We start from the raw sequence: 17,500 nt of genomic DNA, 5'->3' as shown, positions 1-17,500 counted from the left end.
TCTGACCTCTGACTGTGTCATAGTAAAACCTAAGCTGAGTCAGTATCAGGTGCTCTGGAGGTTCAAGAATTTGGATGGACCTTTCAGCATCTTGCTTTCCACTGCATTTATCACATTCATACTGGTTTTCTCCCGTTAATCTCTCAGGAGTTAAGTAGCTTTTAATCATATCTTCTATCCTAAGATCCGTTTGATTTTCCTGATTCTTCTGTTTTAGCTTTTCTGAATTTCTTCGAATGGCAGTTGTTGCATTATACTGATCCGTGTCTTGGAAAGCTAAATGTATGTCAGTGAATACATCTTTGTGTACAGATTCAGTTTTACATTGTAGGCACTTGATACAAGTTGCTAGTTTCCCCCCAAACACCCTATGTACTAAACTAACAAAATATTCATTTTCTTTCTCAGCACTGCTTGAGTTTTCTGTCCGTAACTCTTCAATAATCAAACTTTGGTTGTCAGTTAACTGTTCCTTGGAAACAGGGCTACTTGGGTTGGGGCTACTAATATGTATATCAATATCTTCAGCTAGATCACCACTTATTCCACTATCAGAACTGTTATCAATATCTGATGTCATATCTCCTTTGGGGGATTTTAACATCTGCCTGTGAATGCCATCAGCTGGCATTTTATGTTTACGTTTATAGCTATTCACTTTTGAATTACCCTCTGAAAAAGTGTCCATCTCTATAGCCTCTAACATATTTTCAGCATCTCCATATTTCACAACTTCTATTTCATTCTCGGATATTGCACTACTCCCCATGGCTGCAGTTTTTCCCATTTCACTGCTATCTGTCATGTCAATGTCATTTGATTCTTGCACATTCTGTAGTCTTTTGGACATCTCTTGAGTCCTCTTCAAGTGTTCCTCCATTGAAATCCCATCAGTAGGCTCCTGGATTTGATTAGTCTGGCTACTGTCTCCTGGCTTTCTTTTATTGGTGTCTGATCCTGGGCTGAAACTTGTTAGTCTGCTTGATTCACCAAACAAACATTTATCACTTGGTTCTCCCTTTTGCTTATCTAACACATCCACATTTCCTGCCTGTTCATCTGCACACACACAACTCTTGGTGAGGGAATCAGTTTCCACAAAATCTTCTGTTGCAGAGTCATATGGAAGGGGTTGAAGATCTGATGCTACACTCGCAGTTTCACTCTCGATTATGAATCTCTCCTGGTACTCTGGAAGCTTCTGTCCAGCTCGCTCTTCCTCATGCAGTGTAATCATTAAGTGCCTGTTGTAAACAGATAAGAAATGCTATTAGGCAAAGGTAGTAAGATTATTTCATATTTTGAATTCCATGTTGAAATGCTAGGAAAATATACAAATTACATGACAATATGACATAGTGAATGAGCTTATCCATTGTCCAGACTCTGATATTTCCTTTACCTCTCTCACTGCCATCATTCACATGGATAAGAATTGTAGAGTTGCTAAAGTACTGAGGTATAAAACTGATTCTTAACATGGCTAATTACTATTCCAACTCCTTCTTACGAGTTTCCTTCACAAGGATTTTAGCAAGGGCAGAGAAATTCTATAAATTCACTCTGGCTGTAAATGATTAACCCCTATGATCCAGATAACGTGACCATCATGTCATGAAAAAATCTGGTCTGAGGACCGGGTGATGTGCACATGCCGTCATGGGAAAATTCAGCTGAGGGCCAGGGTGACATGAACTTGCTGTCATGAGCCCTTGGAGGGTGACTAGACTCGGGGGCTTTTGCATTATTTCTATCTATGTGTGTGGAATGTACCATCCACAAGCCATGACTGCAAGGGTGCCAGCCCCAGGGAGGACTCTTTTTCTATGCTTATGATCCTATTCCTGCCCTCGTGACCACTGGTCAAAGATGTATTACAGAAAATTTCATATCTAATAAAAAATAAAAAAATTACACAAATAACAAAATGTTACTTAATGTTATTATTGTTGTATATAGTTATGGACTAGCTAGAGAGATGATATGGAGTCTGTGCAAGGAAAACAGTCTATTACCATCTGGATAAAACAAATCAAATGACAAATATAGATAGTGTAAAATGGCAAAAAAAGCTAACAATGCTTAAGCATAATAGGAAAGAATAACATTGCAAAGGGGAGGAATGGAGTCTTGTCACCACCCATGAGTGTTCATGGGAACCCAATCTACAAGCCACACACCCATCAGAGTGGCTGCTCAAGTAACCCTAATGCCCGTATTTTGGGCCATGGCAGTGAAGCATCCAGATCCAATGGGTTAATCTTTCAATCAAAATACAACAAAATTCACAAAATTTGCTGACATGCAAAAATAATACAGGTGTATATATGTATGTATATGTATATATGTATATATGTATATATGTATATATGTATATATGTATATATGTATGTGTGTGTGTGTGTGTGTGTGTGTGTGTGTGTGTGTGTGTGTGTGTGTGTGTGTGTGTGTGTGTGTGTGTGTGTGTGTGTGTGTGTGTGTGTGTGTGTATTGTATTTCTCTGACAAGACCAGAGCGTTATCAATTTCCTTTTCATTGTTTTTACTTTTAAAGGGGTGCCATTCTTTCCACTTTCTTTTGAGTGAAAGCTTTGTAATTCAAGCTCTTTTTCTTTTCCATGTAACAGTGATAAAGCACTGGCTTAGCAATTAGTCGATCCTGGGTTTGCACTCAGGCCAGTCTCCCTCAGCCAACAGCTGTGACTGAGTACTGGCATCAGCTGGGATCAAAGAACGGGGGGAAAGGAACTGGTAATCGTCTGCATCATCACCGCTTTTGTACACAGGCCTACATTTTATGAAAAGGTATGCAAAAATTTAATAAATACATGCAACATAAATCCCTTTCTCATGGTCTTCTTGCATAAACTAAAACCAATAAATTTTTCTTAGTTTAAAATGGTTTCCAGGCATCTGTTAAAAAAATGTTTACATGTACATTTGTTATCCATTTTGAATTTTCAAAATTTTGATGAAAATACTCATGGAGGAAACTGTAAGCTATCTTTACATATTTTTTCAATCATCATACATTCAATATCAGAAAAAAAAAAGTTTTATGTATGAAGAATCATATAATCTGCATGGTCTGATTCTTTTTCCTACAATATGATTTTTTTTTTAAATGAAAAATAGAAAATTCTTGACTCTGAGTGGTCATTTCCATGTGCTACAAACATCCCCAAATAATATGGTTTGATTTATTTATGCAAAGTGCTTCCTTAATGCAAAGAGTTACAAATATACAAAAAGGAATTAAAAGTTAGTCTGCTAGAAGAAACCATAAGCCAAAAAAAGCTAAGCCTCTTCTCACACCTATTATTAGATTAGAAGTTACAATGCAGAAATTTGAAAGCAGCATGAATCAACTCACCGTTTTTTCTTATATGTAATAGCAGCGTAATATATGTTTATGAACATCAACAATCAACCTTCTAAAGGTAAAGCAAAGACTTTGATCTGTCTTGAGGATATTACTGGAGGCAAAAAGTCTTAAAAACATATGCATCTCACTATTGCCTAAAATAACATATTTGCCTGTTTTTAGGGTAAACAAACATCAGAGATCAAACTGGCCTTAGTCAAATATCATGCCCTTTGCAGCTGGCAGTAATGTGAGATTGAGAAACTGTGGTATTTTGGAGTTAACCTCTATAATCCTGCTGTCATGACCACCATATAATGAAAAAATTTGGCTCGAGGGGCGGGTGACATGAAATCTGGCTGAGAGACTTCGTGACAGGAACTTGCCATTAACCCAATGGCGACGGGTCACGGCTATCGCTGTCATAACAATACACCCGATTTGAGGCGTGCGGCTGTCCGCAGCGGCGCCACGCCAAAACGCCCCGAGGCAATGATTCGGCTTGATGTACCGAATTCACGCGCTCAGAGTCGGCGCGCTGCCGCCGTTCGCCAGAGCGTAGAGTTTTTTTTTAATTTTCTATACCCAACGCCATTGGGTTAAGAGAATTTCAGCTGAAGGCCAGGGTAACCAGAATGACTAGCCATGAGTGAACAAAACTCTTGCAGGGTGACTAGATTGAGTGGGTATTTGGAGGCAGGCTTTTGCATTATTTTCATTGATAAACGAGTGAGTATGAGCCAAGACTACAAGACCACTGGCTCCAGGGAGGACAGTTTTTTTAAGCTCATGATCCCTGCCCACTGTGACTGACATTGCAGGTTGTATTACAGAAAACTGTATAATACAAAAAATAATAAATAAATAAAAAGACACAAAAAACAAAATGTTACTTATTATCATTATTACAGACTTCCTTGATTGATGATATGAAGCCTGTGCAAGGAAAACACTCTATTACCTTCTGTACAAAGCAAATCAAATGACAAATACAGACACTGGAAAATGGCAAAAAAGCTGAAAATGCTTATGCAGAAAAAGAGAAAATAATATTGCAAAGGGGAAGCATGGAGTCCTGTCACCACCCAAGAGTATTCATGAGCACCTAGCCTACAAGCCACACATCTGCCAGAGTGGCCACTCAAGTATATAAGCCTAATGCACATATCATGAGTCACATGTGGGCAGTGAAGTATCCTGATCCAAGGAGTTAAGGCACAAATTACCAAATAACTTTTTATTCAAAACACTCATTATTTATCATTATTTTTTGCTTTCTGAAACATTCATGGTGAAAAGATGTCAGTTTTATAAACATGTGTGCATGAAAACAAAACAACAAAAAATAAATATCTAAGCCCTCACTGACAGGTTAAGAAAAAAAAAAAAAATCTACACTATGGAGATTAATAGCAACGAGCTGACTTTGAGCGTGGGAGCTCGCTACAGCTCGTAGCGCTTTGGCGCGTCGCCATGGCGTACAGCCACACTCCACAGATCGAGCGGTTTATTATGACGCCTCAGCACATGGCCCATCGGTATGGGGTCAAGCAAACAAGACTAAGTACTGCTAATAAGTCCTCATGCTTTGCAGCATAATTAGTTATTTGCAAATAGTTACACCAATATCTATTATCAAATAAAAATTAAACATAGTATCAGCAAATCATTTTTGAATGCACAGAAGTAATCAGAACAACTACAGTGCTGGCATAGGTAAAATTAACTTTTTTACCTCTGTTACATCAGTTGCAAATAGGCTGATCATGCAATTTCATGCAATAGTAAAAATGCTGATTAAAAACCTATGCAATTTCTATTTTCATGTTCTGTTGACCATTATTACAGAAAATCCTGACTACTGATATTACAGTTAAGTTTGTTGTGGTAGGAATATCATGCATATCACATTAAAGTCCACCTGTTCCTGCTTGGCAATTAGCATGTTTATTGCCAGTCATTGCTACTACCCATTTCCTATGAAATAGAGGACTCACAGCTGCTGTGTTCATCATATCAATATTACCAATGGCAACCCCTTTGCCATGTCCAAGTAAACAAAATTCACAAAACAAAACTACACTGGACAGTGCAATACCCAACATCTTTTCAAGAACCTAACTGTGAAAAAATCTCATATAACTGCTTATTATGATGAAATTCTGCAATCATAGAAAAAAAAAAAAAAAACAGTTCTTAATAAAGCCCATTGACAGCCCACAATGACAGTTGGGAAACAGAAATGAAAAATCCCTATGAAGTAAATCTTAAAGAAGAAGAAAAAGAAGAAGAAAAATAACTGATCTTAAGAGAAAAACTTGCAATATCTAATTCACAGTGAAACCCTCACCTGAGATATTCTGAGCAGTCCTGCTGCATACCGGGGCTAAACCAAGAAGGTCGTGATTTGTCATGAAATAACCGTGGGGCAACGTAACTGCGGTGGGTGAAGCAGAGCAGGCTGAACAGCTGCTGTAATCTTACCAGCAACTGCTGATTGTTTCTCGGTACAGCAAGCAGGATCCCATGCCGGAAGCTGTTGGTATTTATAGCATGCTAAGAACAGCGGACAAAACCTGAGAGATTATTTATTGTCAGTTGTTTATGATTTTGGGCAATCACCAATCAAACTTTCCAAATACAAAATCCATAACATCATTAAGCACAAAATACTTAACTAACATAAACTGGCTTACAAAACAAATTCAATATAATGTCTTGTGAGCTTAATCTGGATTCCATTACTGATCCCCCCCCCCCCTTTGTCTAAAATGTGAAGTCAAAAACAGCAGAGAAAAAAAAGGAAATAGCTATCTAACAAATGCCATAATAACAAATCTCAAAAGTGAACTATGCTGAACAATGCCATATAAATGAATCCTGGACTCGTATGCTTTCATTAAAGTACCCTAATGTAAACCCGATTTGGCAGAAAAAAAAAATCACATACATGAAGGAAGCTTTGATGGAAGAATTTCTTTGAGGCAAGTCATATATAATGAACTTGTATCTATATAGCACCATTCTAAGGCTAACATTCTCTCTTTACCACCTCCTCATTCACCGTCATCTGAAACTCGGATATCAATTTTTTTTTTTTACATGCATTACAAATAATAAACATTAATTTATATTTCTTTACACTTACAGTCTGTTTCCTACTCATAGGATGGGACATTCACTAAGTAATATGACATTAATACATGACACACTACTTAGAAACTTTTCTAACACTCTCTCTTGGTATTTAACACTTATGCAGATCAGCAAGTCTTGCAAATTTACCTATCAGTCATAAACAGAGCCTGTATGACCGAGTTCATGTAACAGGTATTTCCAAGATTGCGAAGCCCTGCTCTCTGGGTTACGGGTCTTTGCTGGTACACAGGAAGACCATCTGTCGTTGCAGGCCCTCCATACTGACTCTTGGCTCCCTGAACTCTCCCCTCTAAGTGGCCCCATCGATGCTCCTGAATGAGGTCTTGGATCTCTTCTTCAGAGGGTGGTTGATATTTCTGTGTGGGAGATACACGTTTTTCATTTGCCTCTGACAAATGAAATGTAATGCTGCAGTGGCATGGTAGAAGAAAATATCAAAATCTGCTTTCTATTTTGAAAATGAAGTACCATTTCACACTCTCACAAATTCCTTTTTCAAATCTGAAGATAACATTGGATTTCATTTCAAAGTATCATCTCATCTTTCCAATAAACTTTCATACTACTGTTCTTTCTTAACCCTTTGCTGAAAGGCGGAGTGAAGGGAATGATTTGCTTCAAGTGAACGAATAGCCTGTTTAGGAAAGGGCTATACCTACCCAACCTTGCTAGCATTGCAGGTTGTATTACAGAAAATTGAATAATGAAAAAAAGTTTAAGATGACACATATAACAAAATGTTCTTGTATTATTATTACTGTACTGAGTTATGGACTACTAAAGAGATGATATGGAGTCTGTGCAAGGAAAACCAGTCAATTACCATCTGGATACAACAAAAATAGATAACGGAAAATGGAAAAAAAAAAAAAAAAAATAATAATAATAATAATAATCAATAATAATAACATTGCAAAATGACACACACACACACACACACACACACACACACACGCACGCACGCACGCACGCACGCACGCACGCACGCACACACGCACACACACACACACAAAATGAATGTAGAAAAACATTGTAACACACACTACAGTACAAAACAGGTATTCCCAGTGTTGCCAGGACTACAAACACCAACTCCCAATATAACTATGTCTACAAACATCTAAAAAGTGTAGCCCTAACTTTGAGGACAAAAAGTTAAGGCTTATCAATACAACTGATAGAAATATGTATTCAGATTGAACTTAAAATATTTGGCTTACTAATATTTTCATTTAAATCAATTTTCCTCCAATATAAGAATACAATCTCCTGAAAAGAATAGTAACAAATACCCTATCCACATAAATTTGTACAGACAAAAGTTTGCCAAATCAGATGAGTTTGTAAACAAGGAATGCCAGATGTTTATCTTATTGAGAATAGTTACATAAAATATATCATATAATAGCATATCATGCTTTTTTAAATGCTATATTCAAAACCTTTCTTTACATAAAGAGACACCAACACCCAAATATGGAAGGCGCTCTATGTTAGACCAGTCTACTTGATGGCTGAACTTACCCAAGGCAACATATCAAAACAACATACCTCAAGAACATCAGCAAGAGGCTGGTATTGATCTGGATGGCCCGGGAAGAGGACCATGAGTGTGTGGGACAAGACTGCAAGGCGATTTAATGTTGTCGAGGCCGATTCTGACCCTTCTCTCTCTAGGCGTCCGAACAAGTCAATGATTTGCGGTATAATCTGGAATCACAGTAATCTAACTGGTGCTTTTCTTAGTTTAAATACTCAAATAGAGTGAATTTTCCTAGAAAACAATAACAACTTTTTAAAAAAAGGAAAACATAATATGACTACTTTTGCTCCTTAAAGGTAATGGATAATCCTATTTACATTATACCCTAATCGGATCTTTAGAATCACTTATGAACTCTCATCAACAAATGAAATCTACTGTTCACATATTTTTGACAGATATCACCCCTGAAGTGCATCCAACCACTGATCTATATAAAAATTCGAGAAAACTAAAAGTCTTGATGACTTAAAAGCAACCAATACTATGTGAGCAATGAGCAAGAGGTTGTGGTTGTTGGGTAAATCTTCAGCGCATGCCTGGTATAAGAGTATGTTTTAAAATCTTGCTTCTTACTTCTGATGACAATATACTGGAAGCATGTCAAATACATCACTTGCACTATAAAGTTATTCTATTTCATTCGTGACTTTTTCTATACTTGTCACAATGAACTATAATTTAGACATTTTTACCCATTTTCTAGTAATAAATGGAAAATATACAAGAACAAAATAAATGCTGATCAATTTTAAAGCATAAAAAAATGAAATGCTGAATTCATCAAGAACACATTATAACGAAATAACTTTTAGGTTTAACAAAAGCATGAATGCATTGACAGGTTCCACAAATGGCCACCAAAGGGCTCGGCAGCTGACCTCACTTATGAGGACTTCCATATTTACAATCATCCAAGAAGGGAGGTAGACAAATTCTCTAATCTACATATATGTCTCTAATTTCTAAGCACATGTCAAGTTCTTTCTTGTCTTTAACTCTTGTGAAAGGCTCATTGTTCCAAGAAATTGTTGGGGGTTTCTATAGTCTATTACATTTTCATATTTTCCCCATATTCATACGTTTCCTTCTGCCACTACATAAATACATAATTCATAGTAACCTATCATGTATTTCTCAACTAAGCTCTCTCTTGGTCCAACCATATGCCTAAACCAGACATCAGCAAAGACAGACAACAAAAAGTTACATTGTTTTACTGCACTGTTTTAGATTTCAACTCTAAAAAGTATTGTAACACCTATATGTTTTATTATCAGGTTTTCCTCCTTAATATTGTTCATAGAATTATCAAAATCAAAATCATTCTTTACCATACATCATAAACAGAACTAATATTCATGGGATAAATCTATTGACCTATAACATTTTGATACCAATTTTTTTCTTCTTCTTTAGATTTGTAGACTATGGTAAAAAAATAACAAAACAAAGGAGAACCCTCAAAAAACAAAAATAAAACAAAATAAAACAAATCTAAAATTAAGGGAACAAAATATTTCATTCTATTTTCTAACTCACCAAATAAATACTTTACAATACCTTATGGAAAGCAACCGGAGAATGTTGAAAAGAGAGCAATAAGGTTGAACTGACAGCAATGACCCCAGATCGAACAACTGGGATGTGGACATGTGCCAAAAGCTAAAAGAAATGAGAAAAAAAAAAGGGTTAGTAACATCATCAAGGACATCTTTCACTTGTTTTGGCTTAAATACACCTGTTACACACTGACAATTTCTAAAGTTTGGGTGCATGAAGCTGCACAATTTATTTCAGAATAATTACTTGATTATCAAGCTAAAAAGAGGTCTCAAAATTTCATGATTGATTTTCAATAGACAAAACTGGGCTGGTATTTTATTATAAAATTTATTTTAAAGTATTTAAAATTAAAAAAGTTTTGCAAAAAATGAATTATCTCAAAATGATCTTGTCAAGTAAGTTAAAGCAGACCCACAGAGTCCTGTATCTTAGTCTTAGTCCAACAGGCCCCTAGACCCAAAAGCTTCACATAATTGCTAAGTGGCATAATCAGCAACAATGACATGGATGGTGACCTTTATATTATTGTATTGTTCCATATTGAATTTGACTGATAGTTCTACCCATTATCCAGTCTATGCAATTGTTAAAAACTGTTGATGCAAGACCACAGCTCCACCTCTATCCTGAATTCACAGGAAAGAAGATATAGATGCCCCTAAAACACTTTACAGCACTTCCAGAGTGGTTCATAATAGGATACAAGCAACTCTGTCTGAACTCATAATGGCATGACGCAATATCCTGAAGTGCAACAATATAGTTTATAATGGATCTGCTATGAGTGAATTCATCACTTATATTCACATAAGCCTGGTATGCTGAGCAATGAAGTGTCATGGAACTTGATACAGTTCCCAGCAATCCCCTCTCCCTTTCCAGAAATGGATGACTATGGCACTCAACAGGTCTGGGCAAATGGTTCCAAACTGCCAGACAGATGCCAGGACAGCCATCCATAAGCCATGGGTTTACTACCAGACATCAGTCAGCAGTTACTATGCTTCAGCTTAGAGATCACCCTCCTAATATCTGTCTAGGCAAAAAGCTCTACAGTGAGGGGCAGATGTCAACACAACTCAGATCCATGCCGTCAGTGGCTCAACCTAATACAGTTGTTCAAAATGTTCAGCCAAACTCTCACACCCAAACATAATCTGGGATGATCTTACTATCTACTAAGAAAATGCTGACATCTGTGAGGAGGGCTTTGAGCTCGGCTTTCCCAAGGCTTGATAAGCAGGATGATCATTTAGCCTCCTCAGCAAGATTCCTAAAATACTGTATCTTGTCCATCCTAAGGAAGAAGTTACCAACCATTCAAGCTGTGACCTCTAGTGTCTTTTGTGAGATAAAGTTCTGGCTTGCTCTGGCTGGAACCAATAAACTCCTGAGCACCATCAAGCATTTTACATTTGGTGTTCCACAGACAGGCCTCCAAACCCCAAGCACACTCCTTTTCTGTCCAAGTGAAACAACCAAGGGTATTCACTGGATGAATGGGAAGGCACAACCAATTTATGATCAGTACACAGAACTCTAAACCTTATAATTCTGGAGGATCCTCAAAGACCCAAAGTTGTGAGACTTTTCTCACTACCAGTAGCAGTTCCCAAGCCATGGGAACAATCACACATCTTATAGCCACTTTGATCATGGCCAGATAATGCATTGAAGTCACCCAGAAAAAAGGGGATATCCTACACAGGATATCCCCTTTATTCCCCTTTGAGTACAGCAGTCTGCCAAGGAAGCAAATTTGCTGAACATCTTTCGCATCATGTTTACGAGTATGAACATACACATCAATATAAGACTTGAAGAAGCCAACTGCATGCTTTAGTCTTAATACCATTATATTCATTTACTGACAAAAGGTCTGCTCTGATGGAGATAGCAACCATCACTCCAGCCTGATCAGTAATAGGTAAAACTATCCCAACTAATCATGTCACTGATAGGTCCTATCACCTCTGAAAGAATTGCCACCTCAACCTTCAGTAGCTTTCCTTCCCTCCAAAGTAGTAGCAATCAATTATTCCGTCAAATAGAGCAGAAGTTCCATGTCCCCAATTTAACGGCCCATCTTGGGTTGTCATTTGGGGTGGATGCCACCTCTGCCACTCCCTCTACTACCCAAATAAAGGTAGGCAGTGGGCTACAAGACCCAGTGTCTGCATGCAGGATTCCTGAAGGCCCTGCCTTATATACCTCATACTAGGTTGGTGGCCAGGCAGGATGGGTTTCCCATGCACCCAAACTATATTCTGATAGTTACCCTCAGTAAGGGAACCCTGTCCACCTTGCTTGCCAGGAGGAACAGCATCTACCCTTCTCCCAGCTTTTCCATTTATTAGAATCACTGTCAGTAGGTAGACTAGCAAGCAAGGACTGCTTTTCCAAAGCACATACTGATCCTTGGGACAGGAGCTGTACAAAGTCAGGGAAAAATCCACATGCCAGTGGACCATAGCTCTGTCGCTCTAGTGCCACCAGTCACTCCTTCATCACTTAACACAGAACCACAAGGTGCCCATTTTCCGTAAGCTGTCACTCCAAAAGTCTTGAAGATTGAAAGGTTATGTAATGGCAGGGGAGGCTTGCACACAGCTGTTCCATCTTTCACACCAGACTAGCCAGCAGTAGAAGCTCTAAGCAGGAAAGCATGCAAGCACTTTATAATGACCTAAACAAACCACACATTTGCTTCATATCACCCAAAGCATGAAAGACATCCACATAGTGTTAACAAAAATATATATCTATATTCTTCAAGAACATTATCAATATAGGCCTAACAATAAGAACAAATCCAGTAGCAGTAAAGAGTATCAAACACATAATCAAAGACTACATAGCAAAAAACAAAAGTTTGGATCCACAGGACATGATGCCCTCTGCATCATAAGATGCAGTGATAATGTTCTAATAATTTTTTTTTTTTGTTTACATCTTATGCATTAATCAGCAATTACTTCTTTTTAATAAAAGTAAAACACTCAGATAAGAGTCCTTAATTTTATAATGCATCTTTGCATACTTTGAGCATCGCTAATGTATAATATGTAAGAACTTCAAGTCCTGGTCCATCTTCCTTGGAGTAGTTGTTCCCTCTATTGTTTTATACACTGTTAAAAATAAATAAAAACTTGGATATATCATATGATATGTGATGTGTTAAATACTAATTACAATGTAATCAGGTGTTATGTAAACAGTAGTGTAACTTACAAAAAGAGAAAAAAAAAAGACTAGTTGCAGGTAACAAATGTCATTTAACTATAAAACAAAAGAATAATACAACAGCACAAACAACTTATATACTAATTTTACAATAAAAAGAAAATATTCTTTCCTTATTTTCTGGTTACTACAGGACCAAAACCACCAAAGTTTTTAATATACCAAATATTAGTTCTTTTTACCTTGGGTACACGTTCCAGTGTAATTTTTGCAGGAACAGCTGTTCGTCCACTTTTATACAGTAGTCTGACTAGTGTCCGCACCCACAGACCAAGGGTGGTGTGAGCTGTTGGCCAGGCAACCAGCCAAGCAGTGAGGCGGGTTAGTGTTGCTACAAGGGCAGCATCTGTGGTGGTTGGATCGGACACTATTTTTGGAGCCAGGCCTTCCACAACCACAGTTGGGACCAGAGAGAGCAGGTGTGCCATGGCAGGGCAAACTTCTGAGCCTCCATCTGTATGATTACAGAATACAGACATCAGTCATATAAACTGTTAGTATACCCAATGCCAAAATATTAAATGTACTTCTATTTTTGATCCAATCAACAACTCTGTTGCATTGATTATCTTATTTTGAAAAATCATTAGTTATTTTATTTCAAAGCATTCATGTTTACCTTCTTAAAAGAGCCTTCTTTCTTCTCAACCTATGATTCAATGTCACCTACTCCAATTTACAAAGAAAAATTATACACTAAAAATGCAGAGCAACAAAAGAGTCCTGGCATGTTCAATACAGGACATGAAATCAGAGACAAATTCCCTATAGAAACAAGAAAATGTGTAATCTTTAATATATAGTGCCATAAAAACACAATAACTGATGCTCTACAGAGCTCTACAGAGATGAACATTTGCTAAGATGGGCCTTTAACTCTTCAATGACAGTATCAGAAATCTCTCAGCATCACTGACTCCATTAACTTCTGGCAACCATCCTGCCGCTTGGCCCAGGAGTCCGCTACATGTAACGGAAATTCATTTAAACTCATTTTATTATGATGGCTATAGGTGTAGCTCAGCAGTAAGAAGTAATTGTCAACCTACTGATCTTGGTTAACAGCCTGTCTAAGAAAGCCAATCTAACCATTTATTTTCTTAATAAATGCTGAGTTAATTCCCCATGGGGGGGGGGGGGGGATCTCATGAATTGTTGGTCACAAAGTCTGACTACATATTCATATCAATGAGACGGACTAAAAAAAAAGCCAACCAGGAACTACATTAATGAAAAGTGTATCATCCACAAAACCCTTATTTCGTATTCAAATTTAACAAATCTAAGATATCTCCTTACCTGTATTGGATATGATTGCATACATAGCATGAAGAGAGTGAAGGATGTCCTCCAAACGCAATCCATTCCAAAGCGTATTTACCAATCCACCTATGCTTTTCATGTGACCCAGAACCTGAAAGTTATCAATCATTTATACAATAATCCACATAACTAATAAGTTCTTCAATGTGTTTCTACAGCATTAACATAGTATCTAATATCTTCTATAAGCAAGTTGAAGGACAATTACCTATGTAAAGAGATTCAGTTTATTTTCAAATATGTTACCCATAAGATACTTTCATTAACATCTATCAATCTCTTCTTTTTCTTCTTTTTCCTCTCCCATTTGTTCCTTCCTCTTACTCATTTTCAATGTACTTTCTTCTTCTGTCCACCACATACCTCAGTCTTTGTTGGTGTTGGGAAGGAAGCAACACAGTTCATCAGCATGACAGTGAAAGTGAGACGAGTGTGTGGTTGTGGCAACAGAGCCGGGCAGACTACGTAGACTTCCGACAGTTTGGCTATAAATGCAGAGCTTCCCCCACATTCTCTCAGCATGTTCTGGAGGATGCCTTCCAGTATCTGGTAAAAGCATGTTGTCATTAGTTTTAAGGAGATTAAAATTTGGTTTCTAGTAGTTGCAAACAACAACTAAGAGCAGGTAAGAGTACAGATGCACTGTGAACCTAGACATGGTATGAGCATGAGTATGAGTGTAAATGTAGCCATGTTTGCAAACTTACTCTGTACCTCTTATCCTTTATTCTAACATTAATTTTTCATATAGATTAAAACAGTGCAACATCTCCTTCAAGCACAACTGACAAATATTGCTATAGTAGAAATAGCATAAATATGTTTACATTTCCTACCATCTTAATATAACAACATGAAACTAAAACTAAAATTAAAACTAAAACCAAAACAAAAATTAAAAGTAAAATATATAATATATATATATATATATATATATATATATATATATATATATATATATAAAACCAATAATAACAATAAACTCACAGGAGCAGCGGCAGTTATGACATGTGTTTCTTCTGACAAGTGACAAAGCGCTTCCTTTAGCCATGAGAGCAGAGGTATGACATTACGTCGTGAACTCATAACACTCGTAAATCTCTCTGTGGTGAGGTATTCCTTGAGGTAAGCTTTGTACTGCCCAGCCCAACTGCTAAATGCAAAAACAGCTAGCTGGGCTGCACCATCACTTTCCGTAGTTGTGAGGATGTTGATGCAACAGTCGAATATGGCATTTGCATCTGCTTGTTCCACTGCCTTGCTGGTCTTGAGTGTGGTTGAGTGCACTAGCTTCACCAAGAGAGCCTTCTTGAAATTGTCCGGCTGGTTAGGCATGTGGACAATGCTGTACACAATTTTGTCCATCTTATCCATTGTCTGAAAATCAAGTGTTCTGGTTTCAACTTCTTCTGAGAGCATTGTTAAAACATCATACATAATCAGTTTTACATACCTATGTATAAATGCTAATATCTCAATATCTCAATCTATTTACTGATATTGGTTAATGTATCATACATGCATGTGTGTGAATGTATGTGTATATATGTACAAAATACAGGGATCATACAGTGCTAATGCTAAGTAGTGAACTTAGATGTGGAAGGGAAAGTACATTACTAGTTACCATTTCATATATATAAATATATATGCATATTAAAAAATATACGAATATACATATACATACATATAATTTTATATATATATATATATATATATATATATATATATATATTTGTAAATATATATATATATATATATTAATATATATATATATATATATATATATATATATATATACATATATATACATATATATATATATACATATATATATATATATATATATATATATATATATATATGTATATATATATATATGTATATATATATACATATATATATATATATATATATATATGTATATATATATATATATACATATATATATTACATATATATAAATATACATTTACATATAGACCCAACATATACATATATATACATGCACATATGCAGATACATAAATATAGACATATATTTATACTTATTACTACTAATTGACATGAATTTCACACATATACTTATACATATGAATATGATTATACATATATATATATACATATACATATATATACATATAAACATATACATAATATATACACATATACATATATATACATATAGAAATATACATACATACATGCATATATCCATATATATATACATGTGTATATACATATACATATGTATATACATATACATACGTATATACATATATATATACATATATACATATATACACACACACACACACACATTATATATACATATATATCTAATACATATACATATTCTATCTATATATGTGAATATATATATATAAATATATATATATATATACTGAAGTATATAAATATATAAATAAATAAATGTATGTGCATCTCTTTCTCTTTCTCTCTCTCTCTCTCTCTCTCTCTCTCTCTCTCTCTCTCTCTCTCTCTCTCTCTCTCTCTCTCTCTCTCTCTATATATATATATATATATATATATATATGTATATATATTTAAATACCTCTACTATCATTCTAGTAATCTACAAGCCACTACTACTAAACAAATGAACAAACTGTGTCAAAAACCACAGCACAGAGTGAAATTTACCTAAACTTTACCTAGACAATATTTAGGTTTGGGTTCAGGTATGGGGTAACTAAACCTAACCTAATATTTAACAGGATTAGGTTAAGCATGATCAGCTGATTTTCACTTCCTCTTATATCTTATTATTTAACTATAGAGATTCACACCATTACAGACATTTCATTCTAGGCTACAATAAGCTAGCTTGGCAGTAATCGTATCCAAGCTTGATATTCATTTTCCTAATCACCTTGACTGTGTTCTACCCGAAACATCTTGAAATTTGCATTAATCTGCGCTGGATGGCAGTCACTTTGCAGGTTAATGTAAGCATTTGGATCTCCACTTTACACTACAACAAAGGCCAGCAAACCTCCGCCACATAAAGAGTATTCTCGCAAAACGGAAGTGAGACTGGTCCTTTGTTTGATGGCAAGAAACTGGGAAGGGCGACAAGGCTGATTTTACCGGAATATATGTGGCAGGCATTCGTTGGCCTTTGCTTAAGCACTGACAGGTATGGAAGGCCCCACATTAGAAGAAAGGCCAGGAACAAACACATGGGTGTTTTCAAAACCTTAATCTTATGTTAACTTTTATTAGATTAGATTAGATTCAAAGAGCTTCATCTAGCTTAGGATGGTATTGCACGGAGTAAGTT

The 17,500-nt window shown here is 36.1% G+C and overlaps 1 protein-coding gene across 2 annotated transcripts in view; it reads right to left on the bottom strand.

Annotated features, from left to right (window-relative positions):
* LOC125044673 (ubiquitin carboxyl-terminal hydrolase 38-like) overlaps positions 1 to 17,500 on the bottom strand; it is a 22,338-nt gene that overhangs the window by 4,028 nt on the left and 810 nt on the right. Inside the window, exons 2-10 of one of the 2 annotated variants that reach the window (XM_047641482.1) lie at positions 15,185 to 15,574; positions 14,561 to 14,743; positions 14,174 to 14,288; positions 13,057 to 13,328; positions 9,629 to 9,730; positions 8,074 to 8,232; positions 6,649 to 6,878; positions 5,714 to 5,899; positions 1 to 1,244 (exon numbers count right to left, since the gene is read on the bottom strand). The exon at positions 1 to 1,244 is cut by the window's left edge and continues 868 nt beyond it. In XM_047641482.1, the coding sequence (XP_047497438.1) occupies positions 1 to 1,244; positions 5,714 to 5,899; positions 6,649 to 6,878; positions 8,074 to 8,232; positions 9,629 to 9,730; positions 13,057 to 13,328; positions 14,174 to 14,288; positions 14,561 to 14,743; positions 15,185 to 15,571 (2,878 nt within the window). In that variant the 5' untranslated portion in view covers positions 15,572 to 15,574. The remainder of the gene's footprint in view (positions 1,245 to 5,713; positions 5,900 to 6,648; positions 6,879 to 8,073; positions 8,233 to 9,628; positions 9,731 to 13,056; positions 13,329 to 14,173; positions 14,289 to 14,560; positions 14,744 to 15,184; positions 15,575 to 17,500) is intronic. The other variant, XM_047641484.1, reaches the window with a different exon arrangement.

The sequence above is a fragment of the Penaeus chinensis genome, chromosome 36 (assembly GCF_019202785.1).
Source record: "Penaeus chinensis breed Huanghai No. 1 chromosome 36, ASM1920278v2, whole genome shotgun sequence".
In the NCBI taxonomy this organism is placed as follows: Eukaryota; Metazoa; Arthropoda; class Malacostraca; order Decapoda; family Penaeidae; genus Penaeus; species Penaeus chinensis.
The sequence above is the reverse complement of the archived record's forward strand: the minus strand, read 5'-3'. Positions and strand labels throughout refer to the sequence as shown.